The sequence below is a fragment of the Oppia nitens genome, unplaced genomic scaffold (genome assembly GCF_028296485.1).
Source record: "Oppia nitens isolate AA-2021 unplaced genomic scaffold, nextdenovo-longstitch-racon4-pilon3 scaffold9_pilon_pilon_pilon, whole genome shotgun sequence".
Lineage (NCBI taxonomy): Eukaryota > Metazoa > Arthropoda > Arachnida > Sarcoptiformes > Oppiidae > Oppia > Oppia nitens.
In genome coordinates this window covers 835,089-862,404 of record NW_026533253.1, presented here as the reverse complement: position 1 = coordinate 862,404, position 27,316 = coordinate 835,089, and the positions used below count along the sequence as shown (strand labels likewise).

The 27,316-nt window shown below is 30.6% G+C and overlaps 8 protein-coding genes across 8 annotated transcripts; 6 read left to right on the top strand and 2 right to left on the bottom strand.

Moving 5' to 3' along the window:
* Positions 1-267: 267 nt before the first annotated feature.
* On the bottom strand, positions 268-1,496 carry LOC128964845 (60S ribosomal protein L26-like). The gene is made up of 4 exons (XM_054311494.1): positions 1,398-1,496; positions 964-1,150; positions 721-861; positions 268-495 (listed from the first exon to the last, which is right to left on the bottom strand). The coding sequence occupies exons 2-4, from the start codon at positions 1,132-1,134 to the stop codon at positions 361-363; spliced, it is 447 nt and encodes a 148-aa protein (XP_054167469.1). The 5' UTR covers positions 1,135-1,150; positions 1,398-1,496; the 3' UTR covers positions 268-360.
* Positions 1,497-1,756: 260 nt separating this feature from the next.
* Positions 1,757-3,079, top strand: LOC128964460 (synaptobrevin homolog YKT6-like). Its single transcript, XM_054311049.1, has 4 exons — positions 1,757-2,208; positions 2,339-2,421; positions 2,503-2,662; positions 2,765-3,079. Exons 1-4 carry the CDS (start codon positions 2,099-2,101, stop codon positions 3,012-3,014), a joined length of 603 nt encoding a protein of 200 aa, XP_054167024.1. The 5' UTR covers positions 1,757-2,098; the 3' UTR covers positions 3,015-3,079.
* A 433-nt stretch (positions 3,080-3,512) lies between these two features.
* On the top strand, positions 3,513-6,579 carry LOC128964604 (uncharacterized). Its single transcript, XM_054311232.1, has one exon. The coding sequence runs from the start codon at positions 3,555-3,557 to the stop codon at positions 6,012-6,014; it is 2,460 nt and encodes an 819-aa protein (XP_054167207.1). The 5' UTR covers positions 3,513-3,554; the 3' UTR covers positions 6,015-6,579.
* Positions 6,580-11,377: 4,798 nt separating this feature from the next.
* LOC128964606 (cell growth-regulating nucleolar protein-like) lies at positions 11,378-12,777 on the top strand. The gene is made up of 4 exons (XM_054311235.1): positions 11,378-11,631; positions 11,731-11,848; positions 11,927-12,451; positions 12,515-12,777. The coding sequence occupies exons 1-4, from the start codon at positions 11,513-11,515 to the stop codon at positions 12,641-12,643; spliced, it is 891 nt and encodes a 296-aa protein (XP_054167210.1). The 5' UTR covers positions 11,378-11,512; the 3' UTR covers positions 12,644-12,777.
* Positions 12,778-12,794: 17 nt separating this feature from the next.
* On the bottom strand, positions 12,795-13,498 carry LOC128964608 (30S ribosomal protein S11-like). The gene has a single exon (XM_054311237.1). It carries the CDS (start codon positions 13,413-13,415, stop codon positions 12,795-12,797), a length of 621 nt encoding a protein of 206 aa, XP_054167212.1. The 5' UTR covers positions 13,416-13,498.
* Positions 13,499-13,890: 392 nt separating this feature from the next.
* LOC128964690 (putative leucine-rich repeat-containing protein DDB_G0290503) lies at positions 13,891-21,392 on the top strand. The gene is made up of 3 exons (XM_054311327.1): positions 13,891-17,415; positions 17,843-17,946; positions 19,577-21,392. Exons 1-3 carry the CDS (start codon positions 14,024-14,026, stop codon positions 21,376-21,378), a joined length of 5,298 nt encoding a protein of 1,765 aa, XP_054167302.1. The 5' UTR covers positions 13,891-14,023; the 3' UTR covers positions 21,379-21,392.
* Positions 21,393-22,115: 723 nt separating this feature from the next.
* On the top strand, positions 22,116-23,811 carry LOC128964605 (uncharacterized). Its single transcript, XM_054311233.1, has 3 exons — positions 22,116-23,236; positions 23,306-23,441; positions 23,525-23,811. The coding sequence occupies exons 1-3, from the start codon at positions 22,274-22,276 to the stop codon at positions 23,779-23,781; spliced, it is 1,356 nt and encodes a 451-aa protein (XP_054167208.1). The 5' UTR covers positions 22,116-22,273; the 3' UTR covers positions 23,782-23,811.
* A 173-nt stretch (positions 23,812-23,984) lies between these two features.
* LOC128964689 (glutaminase kidney isoform, mitochondrial-like) lies at positions 23,985-27,029 on the top strand. Its single transcript, XM_054311326.1, has 7 exons — positions 23,985-24,013; positions 24,969-25,127; positions 25,276-25,664; positions 25,797-26,071; positions 26,163-26,372; positions 26,515-26,713; positions 26,809-27,029. The coding sequence occupies exons 1-7, from the start codon at positions 23,985-23,987 to the stop codon at positions 27,027-27,029; spliced, it is 1,482 nt and encodes a 493-aa protein (XP_054167301.1).
* The last annotated feature ends 287 nt before the right edge of the window (positions 27,030-27,316 follow it).

Sequence of the window (27,316 nt, the reverse complement as noted above, 5' to 3'; positions counted from 1 at the left end):
GTCATGTAATTAACTAACTAAATAGACAGACAGTACTACCACCAAGTATTTGACATACAATCTGGAAGACTAAGAGATATATCACATTTATATATACCGTATATATATATATATATATCAAACTTTAGTTGAGATAATGACAAACAATCAAAAAAATTGTTATCATATCAAACACTCAAATAATTGATATTAAATGATAAGATATTTAAATATACCGATAATCACAACAAACAAACCATAAATAACAACAAAACTTTATAATGAATTGTTATTTAAATTTATCGCTTTTTATTATTTAATTTACGACAAAACAAATAATTCAAAATAATAAATCAAATTTGATGTCCAAAAAAACATGGATTAAGAAGACTCCATCGCTACCGACTCTTCGGTATGCTTTCCCTTCAGCTTTCCGTCGGTCAGTTGTCGGCCCTTTGCTCTTCTTTCCAATATTTTCTTGCGGTCCTTATCCATCTTCAGCTTAACAATTACCACCTAAATTGGTTACCAAACAAAAATAGTTGAAAACAATTGTTGAATAGTTAGAAAAGTTTAGACAATATCTTTGAATTATCATCAAAACACTGCTCACAATCAGTTTAATATTACCACTACTGCAACGATTTTAATACATTCACTTATTTTCAATTGAAATGAATGCATCAATTATGTGGTTATCACTCAATTCAAAGAAGTTGTTTATGATATTCAATTAATTACCTTTGATGGATGAATGCCGACATAAACGCTGGCGCCGTTAGCTTTTTCTCGTTGGATGCGCTCAATATAGATGACATATTTGGCCCGGTAGCATTGGACAACTTTGCCCACTTGTTGGCCTTTATAGTGGCCGCGCACCACCTGAAACATACACATGAAAACAATCAATTAGTTATCCATCAAATCATATAAACAACAATTGGTTTTCCATCAAAATGTCACCAAACAAGACAACAACTATACCTGGACTTCGTCGTCCTTTCGGATGGGAATACTTCTTACTCCGTATTTCTGTCGCAACTCTTTACTCAACGGCGAAGACATTATCCTTCGGCGGATATGTGACGGAGCGTTGAAGTGCTTCTTGCGATTCTTCCTTCGCGAAGAAGTCACTAATTTATTCATTTTTACCATCTTTTACGGAGTATATCTGTACAACAAATGTATGGACAATACAATTATCATTAAAAACAAAACAAAAACAATTATCATCAAAGAAAACGTGGTTTGCATTCACTGGTTATCGACAAACAGATCACACATTTGTATACTTTTTTGGTCACATAATCGGCATATCTTTTACTATAAATCAAATAACGGGTGAATAATATGTGTGATCCGATTGGTTGATAATCGGTGTAAAGTTTGGTCAATTAATGGTCAAATCAAAGACATACCTATTTGTTTGTGTGTATTGAATGGCAACAAACAAACCGAAAGGAAAGGATACGGAAGTTTCAATTCAGACAACACTACAACTCATAGTCAATGTTCACAATATAGATGTCACTCAATATATATATAAATGTTTTAAACAGTGGTTTACTTTACAAAATAATTTAATTAAATACTAATTGAATTATATTTCACACAATCGTTGTGTTGTGTGTTACTTATTATTACTATTATTGTGAAATAATAAAAAATAATTTGATTTAATTTAATTGTTTTCCTATAAATAGATACAATAATTATTTTTATTAATGTCTGTAAATATCAATTACTGTATATTTTTTTCCCCCAATAAAGTGTGGGCTCACTTGCAATACATACTATGGAGTGATGTCATGCAATGTTATTGGAATGTATGAGTGAACTAATTGAATGAATTTATTGACTACACGTTTAATAAGAGAAAGAGAGAGAGAGAGAGACTCACAGTTATTACTGCAGTGTATGTAATAGTAATCAAACAGTGAATATCATTGACTGTGTATTACAAACACAGTATTATTATTATTATTACTGTTTATCACAACAACAATAACAACATTACTATCACTGATTGCCATACCTTACGATATTTACAATCACCACTGACTGGTCCTCCCATTTCTGATATTCATAGTTAATAGAAGAAGAAGAAGACGACGAAGAGATGGTCAAACTGTACTACATATCTGTATTGTTCAAGAATGAGAACAATCGGGTGATTAACTTAAAGTCAGCCCAAGACCTGACTTCGTTCGGCTTCTTCCAGAGGAACAGGTATTTGTGATAACAATATATATAATGAAAGTATTGTTTATATTTCATCTGATTGTTGTTGTTGTTGTTGATAATTATTCATTGATTAGACTACTATATCATATAATTTATTATTGTTTTTACTGTAAAGTGTGGCCGAGTTTATGAAGTTTACGTCTAAAGTATGTGTTGAACGGTCAGAGAAGGCTTCGCGATCTTCAGTCAAACAACAAGGTTTGCGATGAAAACATTTATTGTGACTATTGATGATAATAATCAAACCATATGTTTGTTTGTTTTATTTATGATTAACAGAATATAATTGTCATATCTATGTCAAGTCTGATGGTTTGTCGGGAGTGATCATTTCGGATCACGAATATCCACACCGAGTGGCCCACACACTCATCAGCAAAGTGTTGGACGAATTTTCTGAGTCTATACCATCACATTCCTGGCCAACTCTTATGGAAAAGTAAATAAATATAAATTAAAATTTATATTATTATTTAAAAATTAATATTTACAGTATTTACAGTAACTATTAATTTGATTGATCCCCCCCCCCCCAAAACAGTTCGGCACCATTTCCTATACTCGATGGATATCTGGCCAAATACCAGAATCCGAAAGAGGCGGATGCCATGACTAAAATACAAGAAGATTTAGACGAAACAAAGATAATATTACACAATACTATCACTAGTATACTACAGAGGGGCGAAAAGTTGGACACATTGGTGGCCAAGAGTGAAGACTTGAGTTCACAAAGCAAAGTCTTCTACAAAACGGCCCGAAAGACTAATCAATGTTGTCATCTCTACTAAAAGTTATTATTAATTATAAATTGTTTTTTATATCTATTTTACAAATATATATAAATTTATATATATATATATATTCTCTGTATTTTAAATATATATATATATCGGTATACTATCGATATATACTGTACCGTATAAACCCGCAAATAGCCCCCCATGGCCATATGGGGCTATATGTGGAAATGTGGGCAATAAGCGAAAAATAGCCCCCCACCAAAAATTGATTTGAATGAAATCACAAATAGCCCCACTATTGAAAATATTGTAGATTTTTTGAATGTATATATACCCCCCCCCCATGCCATCTATTGACCGGTCAGTGAAAAGTCAAAACTAAAACTTTATTAATTATAATAAACTGTAAATTTTAAAAGTTTTTTTTAAATAATTTTTCAATACAATACTATTATACTGTATTTAAATGCTTTGTTTAATAAATGCTTGTTTTTTAAATGCAATTGAAAATTGTTTTATAATAATTTGTTAAAATTATAATATAGATAACAAATAATTTATTACAACTAACTAACAGTGATTGTAATAATGGCCGAAAATCGGCGGGTTTTAACTACAACGTGTACGGCTTTTATTGATGATATATATAATGACCAGCAATTGACGGGTCATTTCAATCCCAATGATCGGTCAGTATGTGATCGATCAACAACAGTATCTATTGGCCAAACTTTGCGTAATAGTAACCAACAACCAGTTAACATACATTTGACAGATCAACCGCAATTCGGTAATATATTGGCCGTACCCGTAGAACAATACAGTCCACAACCAGATAACCGATTGACGCCAAACTCTGATTTTGGTAATATATATGACGTACCCGTAGAGAAATTAAGTCCTCAACCTGATGGCCGATTAAGTGTATTTAGCAGCGCTTATACACCGTCAACAACACCTTTTAGTGTAACCGCCTTAGCGTACTCACCTTCGGGAACACAATTTACTGGCCATTCATCGCCAAACATATCTGGCCCAACGATTAGTTTTGACTATCGCTTACCAATTAATAACTATCCGAGTTATCAATTAATTGGCCAACAAAGTAATGATTCCCGTAATTATTATGCTATGTCTCATGAAATCTATAACCAAATGCCTGCAATCAGATCACCATTTATGGTTGATTATCAATCATTACCGTATGGATCGGTCAATTATACTGACCGATCGGAAAATAGATTACCACTATTACAATCAAATGCATTAGACTCCAAATCACAATTAGTGAATCAAAATAATGATTCAATAACTGAATACCTGCAGCCGTTAAATAATGATATCACCTATAATTCAATGTCTATTAAAAATGATAGTAATGAAGAAATTATTGATATATCATCAGATAATTATGATGAATACACTTATAGTCAAACTATTCAATCAAATGAACAAATTGGTGAACAGCTGTCAAATCAATCCGACATCGAAGTTGAGGATCTATCTAATGATGAAATTAACAGTCTAATGATCGATCAGACCGATCTAAAGCCCCGTCGGCGATCGTATACATTAAAAACACAATTGGATGCATTAGATGAAATTAAAAAACATAATTTAAACAATTGTGAAGCGGCGGCAAAATTTGGAGTGGCCACGAAAACAATAAGGGATTGGAAAAATAAAGAAGAGTTTTTAAGAAAAGCTAAAAATGAAAGAGATATTAATATAAGAAAAAGAAGAAAAATGGAAAGAATAAGAATACCAAAAATACCGGAAGTCGAAGAAGAGGTATTGAATTTTCTTAAAAATCAACGAAAAAAGAGTGCAATTGTAACGGGATCTGATTTAAGATCAAAAGCTATGATAATATATCAACAATTAAAACGTAAAGGTATAATAAGACCGGTCATGGATAAAAAGACTGGTCGAGAATTTTCGGCATCAAATGGTTGGTTAAGTAATTTTAATAAAAGAAATAGAATATCATGGCGGGCAAAAACTTCAGTCGGTCAAAAAATACCCGAAGATGCCCGCGAAAAGTCATATACTTTTTTTAGTAGAGTTGATAGTTGGAGAGCTGATGACCACAAAAATATTGGTGTCATCTATAATGCAGATGAAATTCCAATGTATATCGATATCCCTGGTAACTATACTTTTACCGAAAAAGGTGCCAAAACTGTTAAAGTTAAGACGACTGGTCACGAGAAAACAAGATACACATTGATATTGTGTGCGGACAATACTGGCCGAAAATTAAAACCAGCGATTATTTTCCGAAATCGAGTAAAAATCCCAAAAGGTTGTTCACCTAAAGAGTTGACCGGTGTTCATGTGATGGTTTCTAAGTCGGGATCAATTGACAGGCATTTAATGATTGATTGGATAACTAATGTTTACGACGCTAGAGGTGACGCAATATTTCATCGACAACACGATCGGTCAGTTGGTGAGTTCCGTAAAAATTTATTTGTAATGGACTCTGCATTGGCTCATACAAGAGATGAAATTAAAGATCATTTTTATAACAAATGTGATACAAAAGTTATGATAATTCAAGGAGGTATGACTCCTCTTTTACAACCCGCCGATGTGTCCTGGAATAGACCGATCAAAGCTAAGATAAGTGCTAAATGGCGAGAATGGATGGATTTAGAAAAAACAACTGAAGATCGCACCAAAAAAGGCAATCTAAGGCCACCATCACATCGACTGATAGCTGAATGGTGTCGCGACGCTTGGAAAGAGTTACCTTCAGATGCTATTAAACGAAGTTTTAATGAATGCAATTTAGGTCAACAACGAAACGATTATTTATTGCATTCAAAATTAGTCACAATTTTGAATACAACTGAAAATACCGAATGTATTGACGATAACATCAGTGATCCGACCGGTCTCTCAGACAATGAAGATATTGTTACTAAAGAATACACATATGAAATAGACAGTGATACAGGTGGTGATGATATTATCAATGTCAGCCAGGATAATATAGACGTGAATAGCAGTGAAGACGAACTATACAAAAATTGTTGGCTTTGAATAATTTATTTGATAATTTGTAATATGTAATAATTTGAATTAAAAATTTAAATAAAAATTTAAATATATTACGGTATATTTACTTATTTTTTATAATTTTTTGACCGATCTTAAGATAAAAACAGTTGACTACAGTGGATATTGGACGGCAAGTATAGTAAGACATTTTCGGTAGTTTATACCGCATATCACTGACCGTTCCCTAAGTAATAAGTTGTCGACAATATTTAAAGTATTTATCTGAATCATAAAGTAGAGGATCAGATGATCGATAGCCAAAATCAAGGAAACGGAATGCCAAGAAATTGCAATTGACATTCACAAAGTTACCATCTTTTGACGAGTTAATCATGTTTTACAATACAACAATCAGAAAGATTATACGCGAACTCAAACTGATACAAATCCAACGTCACTATTACGATCCGACCAACGAGATTGATATACACAAACATAAGCTATATGTGTGGTTCGGCTAGTGCTGACCTGGATCTACAGTTTAATAAGACAATATAAAGACCGGTCTATACATACGTAAGCCAATCATTAAAGAAACTCTAAATAAATTTATTCAAATATTATTTCAAATAATACAATTTAATCAAAATTATTAGTACCGTAGCTATTTCTAAGGTACTGTACATATAATATTGATAGGCATAAAGTTATGCTATTTATCAACAATTTGATAAATGCCATCAACTTTTTGAAGCTTTAATGGCATGACAATACTTTTCGACACGTTATCAATATCCGACTTTTTGATGTCCTGATCGGTCGTTACTTTACGGATGTAATATCGTTGTCTTGATTTTGCATTTCTTTCTCTTGTTTTATCGCATTTCTCACAAATGCATACAAAGACAGTACAATACTTTTTGTGATCTAAAATAATAAAAATTATTTAATTGAACGGTCAATAAAAATATTAAAATACTTTTTCTGGCATTTATTATCTTATGATTATAACAAAATTGGCATTTTTGTTGAGACATTTTAGATTTTGAATTTAATAGTTTAGTGAAACAAAGAAACATTAAAATAAAACTTTGCCCTGGTAATTAAAGTTTTTTATGCCATAAGTTTAGTTAATATAAAAAGGCATAATTCAGTATTTATATAATATACATTTAAGCCTTTTATATGATGTTTATTTAATACAAAGTATGTAATGTTTATTACATCATTAGTATTTGATCGGTCAGTTATATACCAGGTAATTATTATTGAAAATTATTTATTATTAATTTATTTAAAAATATAACTGTAATATAATATATATTTGTCTAAATTATTTTTTTAATAGTAATAGAATTATTAAAAAATTATTGCCTATATTACCTCCCGAGTGATATAATAATATATCTTATAAATCAATAATTAAATTTAATGTACAGTAGTATATATAAAACATTTTCTTAAAAATTTAATTTTAAAATTAAAATATCTCAAAACACTAATTTAAATGACCTGTCTTATAGTACTTAAAATAAAATATTAATTGAAATTTATTATCATAATTAAAAATAGCTGTAAATTACAATTGTAAAATGACCGATCTATTTGGTTAAATAATAAATAAATTTATTTACTAAAACAATAAAAAACATTTTCAGTACAGTAAAAATTTATGCAAAATAATTAAACTGTACCAGTTCAAATAATTATATTAAAATTTATGTAGTTAACATTATTTATGTTATGACCGATCTATATAAGACTACATGATTGTATGACATCATCACTGTGTATGACTACATGACTGTATGACTACGTGACTATGCATTAACTTATGACTGTATGACTGCATTACTATATGTATGTCTATAAATGATTTCCTTTTCCTGCTATACATTCAGGCACTCCATTGTTGTTGACATCAAAGTTATTACCACTTCTTGTGCGCAATGACTGAACAAATCAAATACTTTGATTCATCTGATCGGTCACATTATGTCGTCAGTGTTGAACACATCAATGCTCTCATATGTGATATTTGTGCCGCTCTTTTCGTGAATCCATATATATTGAACTGCAGTCACACCTATTGCCGTACTTGTCTTGAAATGCATTATCAACGACAAGAAGATAATCTTCAATCGAAGAGCTGTCCTTATTGTCGGACTAAAGTCCCTGAAGGCAGACCTTATGGTACGCTTAACAGACAAATTGTCAACATTATCTCATCACTGGTTATAAAATGTGATTATGGATGTGGTGCGGAGTTCCCATTAATTGACCGGTCATTACATTTGGCAATTTGTGGATCAGCTGTCTGTGAGCGCTGCAAGTTTTTGATTAATGAGTTCCCTGTTCACCACTGTGATTTTTTGTTGGAACAAGCACGGATAGCTAAAGATATTGAAGATCGACAGGTGGCCACTAAAAATCCAAATCAAGCGATTGAATTGGCTGAACAACCCGCCGGACCGTCAAATAAAGCCATCAATCAGATCGATAGCCCGTCACATGAAGCCACCAATCAGATGGCTGACCAGTCAACTGATTCAACAAATCAGATCGCTGGCCCGTCAATTGATTACACCAATCAAATCGCAGGCCCGTCACATGAAAACATCAATCAAATCGTTGGCCCGTATATTGATGCCACCAATCAAATCGCCGTTCGATCACGTGAAGAGGTCCATATACCGATCGGTCAACAAATTGATGTCCAAATTCGATCAACAAGAGTCTTATTTTCGGAAATAAAACGTCGATTGGATAATGCTTTTATTGGTATTACTGACCCGCAGATTGTTGACTTTGCAACCAATTTGTTTGGCCATAAAGACTGCAAAAAGAATTTTTTTGGTGATAGTCAGGAAAGGGTAATAAATTTACCGAACGGTCGGAGATTAAAAGTGACCAAAGGTAATCTCGGTGGCCTCCCTTTAACATTCAACAAATTGGCCTCATATGTTGGTTACCGTAATCGTCAACTACTTAATGTGTCGGAACTTATTGGACCGGTCAAACCATCGCTATATAATGATATTAAGATTAGAGAACCACTAGATGGTGAATCAAGAGTAGAAATCGAAACTGATCCCAGTTGGCCATACTATTTCCATCATGGCGTCCATTTTTTATTTGCCGAAAGCGATGACAACATTAAACTATTGATATATGCGGCCATAATAGCCATGGATTTAGTTTTTGTTAACTACTCGGATAACCGTTTGAGAAACAGGACAGCCTTTCGTGACGCCAATGATCTTATTGTTAGTCGTGTCCGTCAATCAGCATTTGCTGATCTTCTACAGACAGCCGGTCCTCAAGTCAACGATTTTATAAACGCCAACAGACCGGTCATTACGGCCAACATTTCAAGAATTTGTTTTAAGTTCAGAAATCGATATTATTAACTGATATTTACAATACTTGTAATAATTAATTTCCCGATAATTCATATTTTTTTTCATTATATTATTTATTTAATACATTAAAAAATATTTTTTCTCTATTATTTAATTATTTGACTAATAAATATTTAAAATTATTTGATTTATAAATGTTTTATTTTATTTATTTAATATTACATAATTCGTATAATAATCATAGCTTATTACAGATTATTTTTTATTTATTAGACCGATCTTATATATAACCCTTTCCCCCAATCGTTCTTTTCCCCACGACTTCACATATAGCCCCAGTAGGGGGGCTATATGTGAAAAATAGCCCCCTACCAAATGTTGATTTTAAAATTTTAAAAAACCGTCAGGGGGGGCTATATGCGGGTCTATACGGTATATCTATAGCAGTAAAGTAATGTAACATTTGATTTTAGTGTTAGCTAATGAAAAAAATTATTTAATTTTCATACTTATTTTAAATGTATATATTAATTTATATATATATATATATATAATTTACTGTGAATTTATATATTTATTAACGTTTAATTAATTAATTTTATTTATATTATGCTTATATAAAAATATATATGGTATATGATATTTATAAATATTTGTTATATCTTGTAAGTGAATTGTATTGCAACAACAAATACAATACATTTTTATTGTTAAATAAGCATTTTTTTGATTAAGATTTAGTAAATCAAGTTTTTAATTGTTTTTTGTTAAAAATTGTTTACTAAATATTTTTTAATTTGATAAAACTATTTAAAATATTATTAAACAAAATTGAAATATAATTTGGATTAAATATTATTTTTCTTATGTGTTTTGTATATCATTTTTTCAAAATTACCGATAATATAGTTTTGTATTTTATTATCAAAAATATTACCGTAAATACATACAAAAAAATATAGGATTTAATTTCTGAAAATTTCCAGTTAAGCAAAAATTACTGACTTTTACGGTAAATATTTTACTAAACAAATTAACATTAAATGTTATTTTTAAAAAAAATGTTAAATTAAATAATATTTAAATATAAAAAATAATATTTAAACCAATTTATTTAACACACATTACAAGTAAAGTTTAAATGTAAACTAAATACCAAATAATAATTTTTAAAAACTGTAAAAATAGACGACATTTAAAAAAGTTTTGATATATCTATAGAAACCATTGAAAAAAACTTTAGTCATTCTGTTTGTATGTCGTCGTCGTCGACAATGTCTTCATCTTCGACACCGCCATCAAGTGATACATTAACTCGTATAAAGTCATCGACCAAATTGATTAATCCAAGACATTATATCAGAATTTTGGATAATTATGTTTCGGGAAAGTTCTGGCGTTTGGGTTGGGAGTATGTATTGAACTCTTTGTCTGCCATTTCGTGGTCATTGATCATCTGTTTCTACATTATATACGAAGTGGAGTACGAGTGTCGCCACGAAAATCAACTCCTAATGTACTCCAGTGTTGTCTTATCATCGATAGTGGCCATTGAAATGCTTGTCGTATTGTTTATCTGGTATTTGATAACCATCTGCTACTTCATCTACAGAAGCCGATTGTGTCAAATCCTAATTGTCACTCATGTGAGTCTGGGTTCGGTCAGTATCATACTGGCTATCGTAGCCATTGGTACTGACAGTTGTTATCAATCGGGAAAACTACCCGAAGAGCTTGTCTACAGTGTACTACTGGTCTACGACACGAAAGCAATGGCCATCGTTCACATCATTTTGGCCATCAATTTGTTTATCTGTGCGATGCTGTTGGCCATCAAACGCAATGATTTCAAGTTTTACGTACTCTGGAGAAAGGGTTTACTAAATGATTATCTTATGATAGATGAAGACTAAGTTAATTATATCCAATATCTTGATCTTAATTTACCACTTCTTTTGACTTTTTTTTTGAAAAAAACTTATAAATATATTGTTATGTTATTTATGAACAAAGTTTTGTAAACGTGAAACACGTTTTGAATTATTGTTTTTAAATGAAATGTAATGTCTTTTAAATTTAAGACCTGTTTCAGTGATATATGATATCAATTGATAGTTTGAAATAAAAAATTTATTTTATTTATTATTATTATCTTTTTTTGTTGTCTTTACAAAAACAATGGTATTCTTTACGTGCAATTCGTGCGGCGAATCGCTGAAGAAGATTAAGGTTATCCAACATCTGAGCCACTGTTCGGCCAAATCGATATCGTGTGTGGACTGCGGTAAAGATTTTACGTAAGTATTGACGACCACCACAACCGACATCGATTGTCGTCGTCTTTTTCAATGTCATTCACTAATTGTTTTTTTGTGTATTGATTTGTTTGTGTCCAGCGATGACTATATCCATCACAATCAGTGCATCAGCGAAGACCAGAAATATGGTGGACTTAACTATCAGGCAAAGCCCGGAACAAATAAAGGCAAAGACAAACAAGAAAATTGGGTTCAGGTTTGTGTTGTTTGGTTAATCATTTTAATTGATCCATTAATGTGAAGATTTTGTTGTTGTTGTTGATTGATTTGATAGAAAGTCAAGTCCGTAATCAATGAAATGGACACAAATAGTCATTTAAGAGGTTTGATGCAAAAGCTGGTCTTATATGATAACATTCCACGAAAACGACCGAAATTTACTAATTTTATCAAAAATTGTATCCATATTACCAATGAATCGTATATTCAACAAATGTGGGACATCTTTGAGAAGGTCATCAAATCTGATGAAACCACTAATAATAATAATAACAACAATAATAATAATAATAGTAATAAACAAATGTCATCACCGGTTGTCGAGAAAAGAGTGGCAGACAATGAGGATAATCAGCAAAATTCAACCAAAAGAAAGAAGTTTAAAAAAACAAATGGTATTCAATCTGATGATAATAATAATAATAATGAGGAAACAAATGAAGTGGAAACTAATGATAATGAAGAAGAGACAGAAGTTCAGCCAAAGACAAAAACGAAGATAAAGATCAACAAATTGATTGTCGAAATACTGAGAGAAACTGAAGGAAATCAATTGAAAATTAAAAAGTTAAGAAAAAGGGTAATGAATTTATATTTTAATAAAAAATTGAATTGAATTTAAAATGATTTATCAAACAAATAGGTACTTAAAAGATATAAATCATTGGTCGAAGATTACGATAAGGAAACTGTTGTCTCAAAGTTTGATAAAAGGATTCATAAAAACAAAAAGATTTCGATAAACGAAGGATTGGTTTCATTGATTGTGTAAATCATTTATAAAACAAATTAAATACTTTACGAAATATTTTACATCATTTTTTAGGCAAATTTTTATAACAAATTTTTAACTATTAATATTAAAATGACTATTAAATAACTACAGAAACTAATAGTTAATATAATTATTGAAAAACACATTTCTAAACACTTCGGGCGGCGGGTGGCCTATGACGTGGAACCTCTTCGATGGGCGTCATATCGGTAATGGACACTATATTAAGTCCGCCCATTTGGAGTCCTTTAAACGAGGCCAGTCTGCCGGCGCCCAGTCCGCGTACGGCTACTTTAACATTTTTATAGCCCATACGCAACGCCCGCTGAGCTATTGCAAGACCCGTTGCCTGTGCGGCCACATTCGTACCTTTGCGACAATTTTTGAAGCCATCCATACCGCAGGTTCGGTTCAGTATGAAATTGCCGTGAGGTTGGGTTAATGTAAACAATGTATTGTTTTTCGTACACTTTATATGCAGTACCGGTAGATCTTTATAGGGCACGTCATCGTACAACTGGTTGGGTGTGTCCACAGTCGGAAAGTCGCATATCTTGTCGTACGGACCGACAAAGTGTTGTTCGCCGTGCGATCCTTCGTCCCGTTTCGGCAGCCCTTTCAACATTGACCGCCGATCGCCGTCCTTCAAGCGTACGCCAGTCGTGTGAATACCGCGCGATGTGACCGCCAATGAGGCCGCTGTGATGGCCACCGATTGCCAACATTTGATTTCAAACAATTTGTTTGCAATTTTAGTCAAATTAGACATTATTTTAATAGCAATTCAATCAATCAATCGATGAATTAAATGAAAACTTTTTTTCAAAACATAACAAATGTTTTTAATTTTTTTTATATATAAATCGTTACGTTATATACTGTACTTAAAGGGATTTAGTTTACGTTTGTTTTATACTATAAATAATAATGTTTTTTTAGGGAACAATTTGTTGCATAATAATTGTACTGTTTTTTGTGAATAGTTTGATGACAACCAATGAATTGAATGAAAAGATTAATTTTGAATGAATTCTAGTTATATAAACTCAACGTACTATTGGACTGTTTATACTCTACTGAATTCAATAGTTAAATGTTATACAAATGTATATAAAAGTATCAAATCGTTTGGTTTTATCAGTTATAGTGTTATTTTGTACACCAATAGTGAATCACGCGTTAAAACAGTCGAATCGTTTGAATTTTATTTTTAAACATAAAATCCGATTATTTTTTATTTTATTTAAATAATAAACAGTTTTTTCACAACAAAAACAAATTATTTGTTGATTGCATTTGAATTGTCGTCTCTGAAGAAGTCATCCAAAGTATTAGATTAGACAAAACCACAAACAAATTGATTGGATCCAAACAATTATGGACAACAACAACAATGACTACAAGAAAGCCGTCAGAGAATTGCAGTTCCGTTGCGATGACTTGGAAGCGGTTCTCGAGTCAGAAGTCAAAGAAAAGAAAACCAAAGACAAACAGTTGACGGAACAGATGGTTGTTATACAAGAGTTGAGACACATTCGTGACAATAGTGTCGAACTTAATGAATACAAACAACTGAAAGATAATTATGTAAAAGTTGGGGAAGAATTGGCTAATATTAAAGTGATAAACGAATCGTTGACTAAAAGACTTCAGTCGACTAATGATGATTTGGATTCATTGTACAAGAAGTACGAGTTGGCCAACGATAAAGTGGAACAGATTAAGACAGACAATAGTCAGTTGATGACAAAACTTGCCGAACGAGATGAACAGTTACAAGATATGGAAGTTTTGAAACAATCGACTAACGAGTTGTTGAAAGAGTTGGCAAAAGAAAAAGAAGAAAACTTGAAATTAAATGATATGATTAAAACGATTCGCGAAGAATATCTTAAGAACAATGAGCTCAATGTATCGGTTGATGAGTTCAACGCCTCATTCAATGCTTTTTATGATAAACACATTCAAAACTCGTTTAACGGCAGTTGTGTCGGCGAATCTATGGATTGTGTGGTCGATATCAAGTTGAAGGATATGGAGACAAACCTCGAAGAGAAAAATAAAGAATTAAATGAAGTTAATGTCAACAATAAAGAGCTCAAGAGTAAGATTGAAGTGTTGACCAAAACTACTGAACAGATGAATCAAATGATAGATAGGATGGAAGCGGACTTACAGAAGTTGAAAGATAACACCATTAACATTGATGTTCATCAACAGCTAATAGAAGATCATCAACAGGTCATTGAAGATCATCAAAAAGAGACGTATGAGTTAAACGAAAAGTTGACAAATTTTAGCCATGAATTGGATTCAATGACCAAAAAGTTTGAAGTGGCCACGCATGAGATGGAACAGATTAAGGAAGACAATCAACAATTAGTGACAAAAATTACAGAACAAAACATTAAACTACAAGAGTCTGATTCAAGTAGTCAATCGATGGATAAATTGATCAAAGATTTGGAAAAAGAAATGGAAGAATATTCGGTATTAAATGAAACAAAAATTAAAGAATTGAACACAAATTTGGAAGAAAAGGTCAATGAGTTGACAGTAGTTAGCATTGAAATGCAAGTATTGAATACTAAAGTAACGGAATTGAATACAATTAATGAACAAATGAAAGAAATAAATGAAGTCATAAACAAAGAATTGAATGAAGTTATGGTCAATAATGAAGAGCTCAAGAGTAAGCTTAATGTTTTGACAACAACAACAGATCTGATGAACCAAACAATTGATACGATGGACGCCGAGTTGCAAAAAATCAGAGATAACAGCATTGATATCAATATTTATCAACAGGTCATTGAAGATCATCAAAAAGTGACGGATGAGTTAAATGCAAAGTTAAACTATTTTAGCCATGAATTGGAGTCAATGACCGAAAAGGTTGAAATGTCCACTCATGAGACGGAACAGATTAAGGCAGACAATCAACAATTGGTGAAGAAAATAGCTGAACAAAACATTAAACTACAAGAGTTTGATTCAGAGAGTCAATCGATGAACAAATCGATAAAAAATTTGGAAAAAGAAATGCAAGAAAAAGTCAAAGAGTTGACAGCAGTTGTCACTGAAAATCAAGAATTGAATACTAAAGTAATGGAATTGAATGCAACTAATGAACAAATGAAAGACATGAATGATGTGTTGAACAAAGAATTGAATGAAGAAAAGCAAAAGTTGGTTAACACAGACAAAGAATGTGAACAACTAAAGGACAATCTCCAGAAAGTAAATGATAACTTGATCGGCGCTAAAGACACCATTGCGTCTATTAATGAGAAGATCTACATATTAACCAATGAAATTGAATCGGTTAATGATAAATATAATATGAAAAGTAATGAAACGGATCAGATTAAGACTTTTAACGAACAATTGTTGGATAAATTAACTGAACAGGAAATACAATTTCATAATGAAACGGATCAGTTAAAGATACAGAACAACCAATTGATGGATCAAATTGCTGAACAAGAAGTTAAATGGCGAGAGGAAACTGAAAAGCTTATGACTGATAACAAACAATTGATGGATAATATCAATGAACAACAAATTCAATTGCAAGAGATTGTGTCACTAAAAAATGAATTAAATCAATTGTCGAGTAATAACAATCGTCTAAATATTGATTTAACCAAAGAAAATGAAAAATCTGTAAAATTGGAGACAACTCTGAACGAAATGAAGACTGTTTTAGAAGAGAAGAACAGTAAGTTAGCTGTTGTTGTGTTTGAAAATGAAAAACTAAAGTCTAAAGTATCGGAATCGATGACAATGAACGAAGAATTGAATAAAAAAGTTGATATGATGTCCAAAGAGTTGGACGAAGAAAAACAGAAAAAGTTTGACGCAAACAAAGAGATGGAAGAATTGCATTCAATTGTCGACAAAAGATTTTCTACTTATAAGAAGGCATTGAGTGAATCACAACTCAGAGAAAAAGAGTTGCAAACAAAGTATTTGCAAGAAGTCGACAGAAATAAGAACGCTATTAATCAGTACGAGAAAGTCGTATCTGATTTGAAGACTCGACTCAATACTGAAGAAATGTCTTTCGATTTTGAACGCAAAACGAAGGAACGATATGCCAAAGAAAATGAAAATTATATGAAAGAGAATGATAAGTATTGTCGACAAATAGGTTTTCTTGAAAATGAAAACCGAAGACTTCGGGAAACTATTGATTCGTATAATAAGTCAATGATAGCTACGAGTGCTTCAACCAGTAATGTCTATTCAATGCCTACAACAGTACATATTCATACAAATCCCAATTCTTCAACCAATTTAAGTATTAATCCGATGGACATAACAAATCCAAATAATAGTTCCGTATCATTGAATATGAGTCGAAAACTGCCGGCAGGAACCGGTAGTCGTCTAATTATGGCCGACGAAGAGGGAGAGTTCATGAATCCCAACAATTTGTTGGCTTTAAAACGCGGTGAATGTTCAGTCAGTGATTCGGTTCTCGATGACCAGCGACTATCAATACTTCAAAGACGTAACACTATGGTTGCACCACATTTGAAGACATCATATGGAGTGGAACTGCCGTTTATGTCGGACAGATCTATTGGTCCCGAAGATATCAAAAATGGTTTTCATAGCAATCAATCAAATAATGCACTAAAAGAAATACAAAATGTCAGTTATCGACGAAATGATGTGTCCATTACTCGATGGAAAGACAACTCTGTCCGATCCGACAATGTCTCAGCAATAGATGGCAACAAATCTATTGCCAATAAAAGGAGGTAAGACTTGTTGTAGTTGTAGTACTAGTTATCATTCAATTGATATTAAGTTTACTATTTGTTTGATATTTTCAAATAAAATAAAAATGTTTTCAATTTTATCACTTTATTATCTAAATTATTAATTTTATAATTCTAATAACGATTCTGTATATTAAGATAAGACTAATTTTACTTTAATTGAACTAATCATTAATATAGTTAATATAAAATTATTTTTAATTGACAATATATTGTTAACAATTTTATAGTTACCGGTAATCTAATTTAATTTTATAATTTTAGTAATTATTTAGACTATTTATTAATATATTTTCCAATTATACAGCTTTTTCGGTATACAGTAATATTAAAGTCAAAGATAAACTAATCCAAAGATTTTTTTATGAAACAAAATGTTTGTTATTAATTGCTTTTAAAAATATAGAGTCGATTCACTACGGATTAGTTCATCGAAATTATTGAAAACCATAACAACTCCGACCAAAGCTATGAAAAGAGCCATCAATTTGAGGAAGACTTGGACTCCAAGTAAACGAAATTGATTTTTATAAAGGATTTGTTTTTAATATCAATTGATTCGTTAGTTTTTTTTGACTATTTTTTAATTTGACTTTAAATAAATGTAAATACATTTTTAAAACTATTTTAAAGCTAAACAAATTTGCTATGTTTATCACCAACAAAATAAATCAATCAATTGTTTTTTATACATAGTAATTATTATTAATACTTATATATATATACCTGTATATCAATATTTTACTGTTAATTTGTCATTATTTGTAATTTTGATAAAAATCTATATATATATATATATATTTACCTATATTTTCATTTATGTTTTGTATAAATAATGCAAAATAAAATTTTGTTTAATTATCCAAATTAAAAGTGTATGAAATTAATGTCGAACTTAAATTTGACTAATAATTACAACTACTAATAAAATTTTGTTTAATTATCCAAATTAAAAGTGTATGAAATTAATGTCGAACTTAAATTTGACTAATAATTACAACTACTAATAAAATTTTGTTTAATTATCCAAATTAAAAGTGTATGGAATTAATGTTGAATTTAAATTTGACTAATAATTACAACTACTAATAAAAATTTGTTATATACCGGTAATATTTCAATTTGAAATGTAAAAAATAGTTAAAATAATTAGCTTTTTTAGTATTATATACAAATTTATAATATTATTTCTATTAAAAATTTTATTTTTTTTAAAAAAAACTACCGGTAAAAATATGGATACTTTATTTAGACAAATATTATTTAGTAATATTATTATACAGTAATACAGTATACAATTTAAATTTAAATTCAAATTATAATTAAAAAACAAATTAAAATAAACTTTTAAAAATATGTTTAGAAAAACATGTTTATAAACAAAATACGAATCTACTTTTGAAATATTTTTTAAGCAAATTTTTATAACAAATTTTTATTATTAAATATTTATTTAAAATAACTACAACTAAAAACTAAATTAAATTATTGAACTAAATTTCTAAACACTTCGGGCGGTGGGTGACCTATGATGTGGAACCTCTTCGATGGTCGTCATATCGGTAATGTCGGACACTTTATAAATCTGCCAATTTTTATTAAATTAGACATTATTTTTATAACATTTCTATCAATTAAATAATAATTTAATGAATTCTAGTTATAAACTCAATCAAACAATAATTGTGGCAAAATTGTTAACTCATAGATAGATATATAAGTTTAGCTTAAATTAATTATACATAAGTTGACAGAAATTGTGTGAAATATTGATATATTAATTATAAAAATTATTTATAATTATAGCTTATTTAATGTTAACATTATATTCACCTATTGATTAATTTGTCATAACTTTATTATAATTATATGAATGAAATGTACTATTATTGGACTGTTTGTACTCTTGAGTACACAAAAGTCAAGAGTTATTTATATAAAAAAAATAGTATCAAATCATTTGATTTATCAGTTATTTAGTATTATTTTGTACACCAATAGTGAATCACTCGTTAAAACAGTCGAAAAATCCTGTTTTTTATATAATTAAATACTAAACTGTTTTTTGCCTAAAAAACAAATGATTTGTTAATTGCATTGTTTGTCGTCTTAAAGAAGTTACCCAAAGAATTGATTGATTGATCCAAAAATATGGACAACAATATTGACTACAAGAAAGCCTTCAGAGAATTGCAGTTCCGTTGCAATGACTTAAGTTTGCAATTGGAATCGGATCTCGAGATAGCAGTCGATGAAAATGAATGCAAAGACAAACAGTTGGCAGAACTGCGGAATATTATCCAAGAGTTGAGACATATTCGTGACGATAGTGTCGATGAATACATACGATTGCATATTAATTATGAAACAGTTCAGGAAGAATTGGCTAATATTAAAGTGATAAACGAATCGTTGACTAAAAGACTTCAGTCGACTAACGATGATTTGGATTCATTGTACAAGAAGTATGAGTTGGCCAACGATAAAGTGGAACAGATTAAGACAGACAACTGTCAGTTGATGGTAAAACTTGCCAAACGAGATGAACAGTTACAAGATATGGAAGTTTTGAAACAATCGACTAACGAGTTGTTGAAAGAGTTGGCCAAAGAAAAAGAAAAAAACTCGAAATTAAAAGATGAAATTAAAAGGATTCGCGAAGAATGTCTTAAGAAGAATGAGCTCAATGTATCAGTCGATGAATTTAACGCTTTTTCGTTTAACGGCAGTTGTGTCGGTGAAACTATGGATTGTGTCGTCGATATTAAACTGAAAGAAATAGAGAGAAATCTTGAAGAGAAAAATAAAGAATTAAATGAAGAAAAACAAAAGTTGGTTAATATAGATATTCAATTGCAAGAGATTTTGTCACTAAAAGATGAATTAAATCAATTGTCGACTAATAATAATAATCGTCTAAATAATGATTTAACCAAAGAAAATGAAAAATCTGTAAAACTGGAGACAAATCTGAACGAAATGAATACAGTTTTGGAAGAAACGGATAGTAAGTTAGCTGTTGTTGTGTTTGAAAATGAAAAACTAAAGTCTAAACTTTCGGAATCGATGACAATGAATGAAGAATTGAATAAAAAAGTTGATTCGATAGCCAAAGAGTTGGACGAAGAAAAACAGAAAACATTTCAAACAAACAAAGAGATGGAAGAATTGCATCGAAAGTATCTACAAGTAGTCGACAGGAATAAGAACTCTATTAATCAATACGAGAAAGTCGTATCTGATTTGAAGACTCGACTTAATACTGAAGAAATGTCTTTTGATTTTGAACGCAAAACGAAGGAACGATATCTCAAAGAAAATGAAAATTATATGAAAGAGAATGATAAGTATTGTCGACAAATAGGTTTTCTTGAAAATGAAAACCAAAGACTTCGGGAAACTATTGATTCGTATAATAAGTCAATGATAGCTACGAGTGCTTCAACCAGTAATGTCTATTCAATGCCTACAACAGTACATATTCATACAAATCCCAATTCTTCAACCAATTTAAGCATTCATTCGATGGATATAACAAATCCCAATAACAGTTCCGTATCGTTAACACATACAGCAGTCCAAAGTCATACAAATCCTAAACGTCTTAAAACTGACTTAAAACACGGAGAATGTTTGGTCAATGAATCGGTTCTCGATGACCAACGATTAGCAATACTTCAAAAACGTAATACTATGGTTGCACCACATTTGAAGTCATCATACGGAGTGGAACTGGCGTTTATGTCGAACAACTCGATCGGTGCCGAAGATATCAAACATGGGTTTCGTGTAAATCAATCAAACAATGCGCTAAAAGAAATACAAAATATTAGTTATCGACAAAATAATGTCTCAATTAATCAATGGAAAGACAACTCTAACCGATCAGACAATGTCTCAGCAATTGATTTCAACAAATCTATTGCAAATAAAAGGAGATAAGACCTATAGTACTAGTGATCAATGAATTGATATTAAGTTATTAATATTAGTTTTATATTTTCATATAAAAAATGTTTATAATTTTATCATTTTATTTTCTATATTATCATTTAATTCTACTACAGATTTTTAAAATTGATTTTTTAAAAATTCAATTTAAATAATTGTAAATACATTTTAAAACAAATGCAAACTATTTTAAAGCAAAACAAATTTTATGTTTTTATCACCAAAAAAATCAATCAATTATTTATATACATAGTAATTAATATTATAAATATCAATATTTTATTTTTCATTTTTCATTATTTGTAATTTTGATAAATATATATATATATAATATTTTTCAATTTAATTCAATTTTTATTTATATAATTTATATAATTATTTATTTATCAAATATAATTCAGTGGTTCATATATTTACCGAAATATTTTTCATTTATTATTTCATTAATTTTATGTTTTGTACAAATAATGCAAAAATAAATTTTTGTTTAATTAATTATCCAAATAAAAGTGTATTTTAATGTTGAACTTAAATTTGAATAATAATTACAACTATTATTATTACTACTACTACTAAAAACTAAAAAAAAGTTATTAGTAATATTTAATTAGAAAATAATTTTTTAAAAAATAGTTAAATAATTAATTAATTAACTTTGAATTATTATATAAACTAACAATAAATTTGAATTAAAATTTCCAATTTATTTATATAACAAAAGTATATGAGATTTGATGAGACAAGTAATCACATGTTATTATGTAAACCAATGAATGACTGTTTATTTTAACAGCCAATCAAAAAAAGCATTACATTTGCGATTACAATGAATGCAATGCAATAACACTTTATTAATCGGCGACCGGATTGTTATGACCACAAAGTCATGTCCAGACAAACAAAAATTACCGCTTTCTTTGGAAACGGTGGTCATACAAATGTGGCCAACAATTTAGTGACCAATAAGTCAGATAAATTGGTGGCCAATAGTAGTAGAAGTAGTAGTAATGTTGTCAACAAATACGGACAACAAAAGCGTAAGTTTGACGAAGTGGTCGCCGCCGAAGTCAAATCACGTAATAATAATAATCGGCCGCCAAAGCAACGGAAAGGTGTGGTCAAAGTGTGTCCATTTTACAAGAAGATTGCCGACGCCGGGTTCGCTGTGGACGCCTTCAGTTACGGCTCAATACCCGGAATAACAGCCTATTTCTTGACACACTTTCATTCAGACCACTACACGGGTCTGAAGAACACATTCAAACATGACGTCTACTGTTCGCCAATCACTGCCAGACTTGTCCGCAATCATTACAAATGTCCGCTGTTCACAATCAACGTCATAGATCTCAATGCGACCCGATTGGTGATGGGCACTAAAGTAACATTTTTTGAGGCCAATCACTGTCCCGGCGCTGTTGTCATACTGTTTGAGTTAGCCGACGGCAAACGGTATTTGCATACCGGCGACTTTCGAGCCGATCACTCGTTTTTCACATATCAGCCGCTTATTTGCCGACCGATTGACACCATCTACTTAGACACTACTTATTGTGATCCGAAATATGATTTTTTGCCACAAAAGCAAATCCTTGATACTATTGTATCGATTAGTTCCGATCATTACAAACGATGTCCAAAACTATTGATAGTTTGTGGCACTTATACGATCGGCAAAGAGAATGTCTTCATCGGCGTCGCCAAAGCTCTGCGGCTTAAGATTTGGACAAATCCTCAAAAACAACAGATTTATAAGTGCTATAGAAATCCCGTAATTGATTCACTTTTGGTCTCAAATAGAGATGACTCGCAAATTCATGTCATGTCTATGGATTGTATTAACGAACAGGTGATAATATAAAAAAAGTGATCCATTAAGTGATAATATAATAATGAATTGATTTTATTATATCAATAGTTTTTAGAGACATATATTCATGGATTTAACGGTTTGTTTGACGAAGTCCTGGCATTTCGGCCGACGGGTTGGGAACACAATAGGAAGTCGACAAATGGAGTGAAGAAACGGAGACATAAAAATATAACAATTTGTGGTAATATTTGATAAAATTTTTTTTGTATAGTTTAATACCTTAATACTTATGGGTAAATGATTTTTTTGTGTTTTGGTACACAGGTATTGAATATAGTGAACACTCGAGTTATACTGAATTAAAACGTTTTATCAAATTTTTCAAACCAAACAAAATCATACCAACAGTTAATAATGGAAATCAATTGACCAGAGATAAGATGAATAGCATATTCAATGAATGGCTCAAAGATAGCGGTGACGACTCCACTAACGATATACAAGAGATTCCCAGAAAAGATAAAATCAATGGTTCGCTCATGAATTGGGTTCAAACCAAACAACATAGCGTTGAACAATAAAATAATAAGTAATTATATAACTCTCTAAACCAATGGATTAATCAAAATATGAATTTATATTTATTTTATATAAAATTTTTTAAATAAATCTATATTATTGATATAATTCAAATGTTTTGTACCGAAATAATAATTTGTATAAATATTGTATGTATTAAAAGTTTTTAACGTTTTTTTAGCGAAATTGTCTATATTTTTTTAAGATGAATATTAAGTTACAACCAATTTACCGGTAATTTGTTATCAAATAAAACAAAGTTTAATTGATTTTTTATATAATTATAAACTGAAAATACTGTACAAATAAAGTGATAAAATAAAATATTTTATTAAATGTAATTTTTTTTTGTTAAGTACAGTATATTTAATATTAATGGAGAGGAGTTAAGGTATGATACTCTGTACTCAAACTAAACTTATCGATGAGTTTCTTATAAATCACTTGAAATTTATTTTATTCTGCTATTTAATACTTAATAATAATTAATGCTTTAATTTTTGAAATATCATATTATTTAATAATAAATACAACTTTATTCAAGTACTGTATTAAAAAAAATTATACTTTAATTAACTTTTAATAAAACAATTGTTGTATAAATGTATAACAATTTATGTGCAATAATCTAAAAAAACAGTACTGAATATTGTTGAGTGCGTGTGTATGTATGTATGTGTGTGTGTGTGTGTGTGTGTGTGTGTGTGTGTGTGTGTGTGTGTATGTATGTATGTATGTGTGTGTGTGTGTGTGTGTGTGTGTGTATGTATGTATGTGTGTGTGTGTGTGTGTGTGTGTGTGTGTGTGTGTGTGTGTACTGTATGAGTGAGTGTGTGTTTGAGTCTAAAAATATCGATCTCATGAATGAGTTTTTCTCTCAATGAACACTCAAATCGAGTGCAAAATACATAACAGAATATTATTACATATATTAATATGAAATTCTATGAACAGTATATATATGTATAAAAACACTATAAAATTGTTTTCTGAAAACATTTATTTATAACTAAATATTAATTTTAGTTGTTGTTATTTTGTTGTTTTAAAAAATGTTAGGAAATAAATATAAAAAATTATTTTATAAATATTGTAAATATAATAAATTATTATTCAACAGTTATAATAATAATAGTATTCGCAATAAATCTAATTATATTCAAAATAAATATTTATTAATTAATAATAGAAATTCTGTTAACAGTAATGCAAATTCTGTGTTCAAAAATGACTTTAATTTTTTTAATTGCCGTTACTTTCAATCCGGTTATTACTCACTGTGTCCTCAAAATTTCATCCGTGACAACAAAAATTTAGTAAATGACGAAAATTTAGGAAAAGTAGTCGAGTATGTAATTGTAGTTTTTAACAAACAAATAATCTTAAATGTTTTATTTAATTTAATATTATATAATATTATCTATTTATTTAATTAACAATTAAAAATATTAATTATAATTATTATTATCTACTTTGTTATACCATGTCTTTAACAGAAAGGACCAATTGTTTGATTATTTGTTTAACTTATTTCAAGATCCGCAAACCAAAGAGCTAAATGTCGGCAAATTTTTGTCGGCATTGGCCGAGAAGGGCATCAAAAAGACTGATCCGAGACTTGAGAAAATGGTGGACCGATTGAAAGCAATTCTAGCCGAACGGAAAGGAAGTGGTAATATTGAGGGCCTGACTCTCGACAAGAATCTCTGCAAAACTGTCATTCAGGAGAATATCATACTATTTAGTCGTGCCTTTAAACACGATTTCGTGATTCCCGATTTTAGCGATTTCTGCAAATCAATTGAAGAAATTTACTGGAAGTGTAAAGCAAACATTGGCGGAAAGGTAGCCGACTATATACCACAATTGGCTAAATTTAATCCAGGTATGACTTCTAAAAAACTTATCACATTTCCTGATCAAACCTGTCAGTCAATCTCTCTCTCTCTCTCTCTCTCTCTCTCTCTCTCTCTCTAACGCCCAGTTATGTAAATTTTTTTTTTATTATTGACAATAGAGTACTGGGGTATCAGCATCTGTACCATTGATGGTCAAAGGTTTTCAATCGGTGACACAAACATTCCGTTCACAATTCAGTCGTCCGGAAAACCAATCAATTATGCCATAGCTCTCAATGAACTAACAAGTCATGTGGTGCACCAGTACGTGGGTCAGGAGCCTAGCGGTCGTATGTTTAATGAGCTGGTATTGGATCACAATCGCAAACCGCACAATCCTATGGTGAATGCCGGAGCTATTGTCATCTGTTCCCTATTGATGCATCTCATCAAAGTAAGTGACAGTTTCAATGAGTTTTTTTATTGCATTCAATTGTAAGATAACAATCAATAGCTAACAATAACATCCAATTTATTTTGTTTAGCCAGAGATGAGACCGTCGGAAAAGTTTGATTGGATCAGTGCTTACTATAAGGCATTGTGTGGCGGAGAGTATCTCGGCTTCAATAATGCAACCTTTTTGTCTGAACGAGAGGCCGCCGACCGTAACTTTGCCATCGCTTACTATATGAAAGAAAATAAATGTTTTCCTGAAAAGGCTGTCCTTAAAGATATTATGGACTTTTACTTTCAGGTAAAGTACTATTCCTATCAAATCAGTCATAGACTGTATATGTAGTGACCCGCAGGTCAAGGGCGAGTTATTACAAACATGTACCGTATCTGTTATCTTATCAAAATGATAACAGATTTCTTTCTATTTGTTCCAACATTAGATGTGTTCATTGGAGGTCAACTGTCAATCATTGAGTGTAATGGGCGCCACACTGGCTAACGGAGGCATTTGTCCCATAAGTAATGAGAGGATTATCACCAATTCACCCGTAAGGGACACACTATCGCTAATGCATTCGTGCGGAATGTATGACTATTCGGGTCAGTTTGCTTTCGCTGTAGGACTACCCACAAAATCAGGTACAGTGATAACAATAACAGCTAATTGACAGCTATATTGATGACAATCTATATAACTTTATATATATGTGTGTGTTGTGTGATCCACACGACAGGTGTGTCCGGTTCAATGATGGTAGTGGTGCCCAACGTTATGGGCATATGTTGTTGGTCTCCATCATTGGATGCGTACGGAAATTCCGTAAGAGGTGTCCAGTTTTGCGACGAATTGGTTTCGATATTCAATTTTCATCACTACGACAATCTGTTTCACAGTGAATCCCATAAAAAAGATCCGAGAAAGAGAGGATTTTACACCAAAATTATAGATCATTAGAAATAAAACAATAACAGTATTGATACATAAGTTTAAGATTTTAAAATTTAGTTAAGAAATTTGTTAAATATATATCTGTTAAAAATTTTCCAGAAAATTATTTAAATGTTTGGACAGTTTTTGGAAAATTTTTTGTTATTGTTTGATAATTAAGGTATTATTAGATAACAAATTAGTCATTTGTTTATATACTGTAGAAGATATTTGAGATATATATTCAATAGTTGTGATAATATAGTTATTTTTTTTTGAAAATTTTGTTATCAAAAAATAACATTGTGATTCAC

What these genes read in the sequence shown, in the direction of transcription:
- LOC128964845 (XM_054311494.1), bottom strand. Translation starts at nt 1,134, where the DNA reads ATGGTAAAAATGAATAAATTAGTGACTTCTTCGCGAAGGAAGAATCGC. An exon ending in GAAAGGACGACGAAGTCCAG is followed by an intron (nt 862 to 963) that starts GTATAGTTGTTG and finishes TGTATGTTTCAG; the next exon opens with GTGGTGCGCGGCCACTATAA. An exon ending in TCGGCATTCATCCATCAAAG is followed by an intron (nt 496 to 720) that starts GTAATTAATTGA and finishes TAACCAATTTAG; the next exon opens with GTGGTAATTGTTAAGCTGAA.
- LOC128964460 (XM_054311049.1), top strand. Translation starts at nt 2,099, where the DNA reads ATGGTCAAACTGTACTACATATCTGTATTGTTCAAGAATGAGAACAAT. An exon ending in GGCTTCTTCCAGAGGAACAG is followed by an intron (nt 2,209 to 2,338) that starts GTATTTGTGATA and finishes TTTACTGTAAAG; the next exon opens with TGTGGCCGAGTTTATGAAGT. An exon ending in ATCTTCAGTCAAACAACAAG is followed by an intron (nt 2,422 to 2,502) that starts GTTTGCGATGAA and finishes TATGATTAACAG; the next exon opens with AATATAATTGTCATATCTAT.
- LOC128964604 (XM_054311232.1), top strand. Translation starts at nt 3,555, where the DNA reads ATGGCCGAAAATCGGCGGGTTTTAACTACAACGTGTACGGCTTTTATT.
- LOC128964606 (XM_054311235.1), top strand. Translation starts at nt 11,513, where the DNA reads ATGGTATTCTTTACGTGCAATTCGTGCGGCGAATCGCTGAAGAAGATT. An exon ending in GACTGCGGTAAAGATTTTAC is followed by an intron (nt 11,632 to 11,730) that starts GTAAGTATTGAC and finishes GTTTGTGTCCAG; the next exon opens with CGATGACTATATCCATCACA. An exon ending in AACAAGAAAATTGGGTTCAG is followed by an intron (nt 11,849 to 11,926) that starts GTTTGTGTTGTT and finishes TTGATTTGATAG; the next exon opens with AAAGTCAAGTCCGTAATCAA.
- LOC128964608 (XM_054311237.1), bottom strand. Translation starts at nt 13,415, where the DNA reads ATGTCTAATTTGACTAAAATTGCAAACAAATTGTTTGAAATCAAATGT.
- LOC128964690 (XM_054311327.1), top strand. Translation starts at nt 14,024, where the DNA reads ATGGACAACAACAACAATGACTACAAGAAAGCCGTCAGAGAATTGCAG. An exon ending in TCTATTGCCAATAAAAGGAG is followed by an intron (nt 17,416 to 17,842) that starts GTAAGACTTGTT and finishes TTAAAAATATAG; the next exon opens with AGTCGATTCACTACGGATTA. An exon ending in GAGGAAGACTTGGACTCCAA is followed by an intron (nt 17,947 to 19,576) that starts GTAAACGAAATT and finishes AATTGATTGATT; the next exon opens with GATCCAAAAATATGGACAAC.
- LOC128964605 (XM_054311233.1), top strand. Translation starts at nt 22,274, where the DNA reads ATGTCCAGACAAACAAAAATTACCGCTTTCTTTGGAAACGGTGGTCAT. An exon ending in TGGATTGTATTAACGAACAG is followed by an intron (nt 23,237 to 23,305) that starts GTGATAATATAA and finishes TTATATCAATAG; the next exon opens with TTTTTAGAGACATATATTCA. An exon ending in TAAAAATATAACAATTTGTG is followed by an intron (nt 23,442 to 23,524) that starts GTAATATTTGAT and finishes TTTGGTACACAG; the next exon opens with GTATTGAATATAGTGAACAC.
- LOC128964689 (XM_054311326.1), top strand. Translation starts at nt 23,985, where the DNA reads ATGAATATTAAGTTACAACCAATTTACCG. An exon ending in AAGTTACAACCAATTTACCG is followed by an intron (nt 24,014 to 24,968) that starts GTAATTTGTTAT and finishes AATTAATAATAG; the next exon opens with AAATTCTGTTAACAGTAATG. An exon ending in ATTGGCTAAATTTAATCCAG is followed by an intron (nt 25,665 to 25,796) that starts GTATGACTTCTA and finishes TATTGACAATAG; the next exon opens with AGTACTGGGGTATCAGCATC.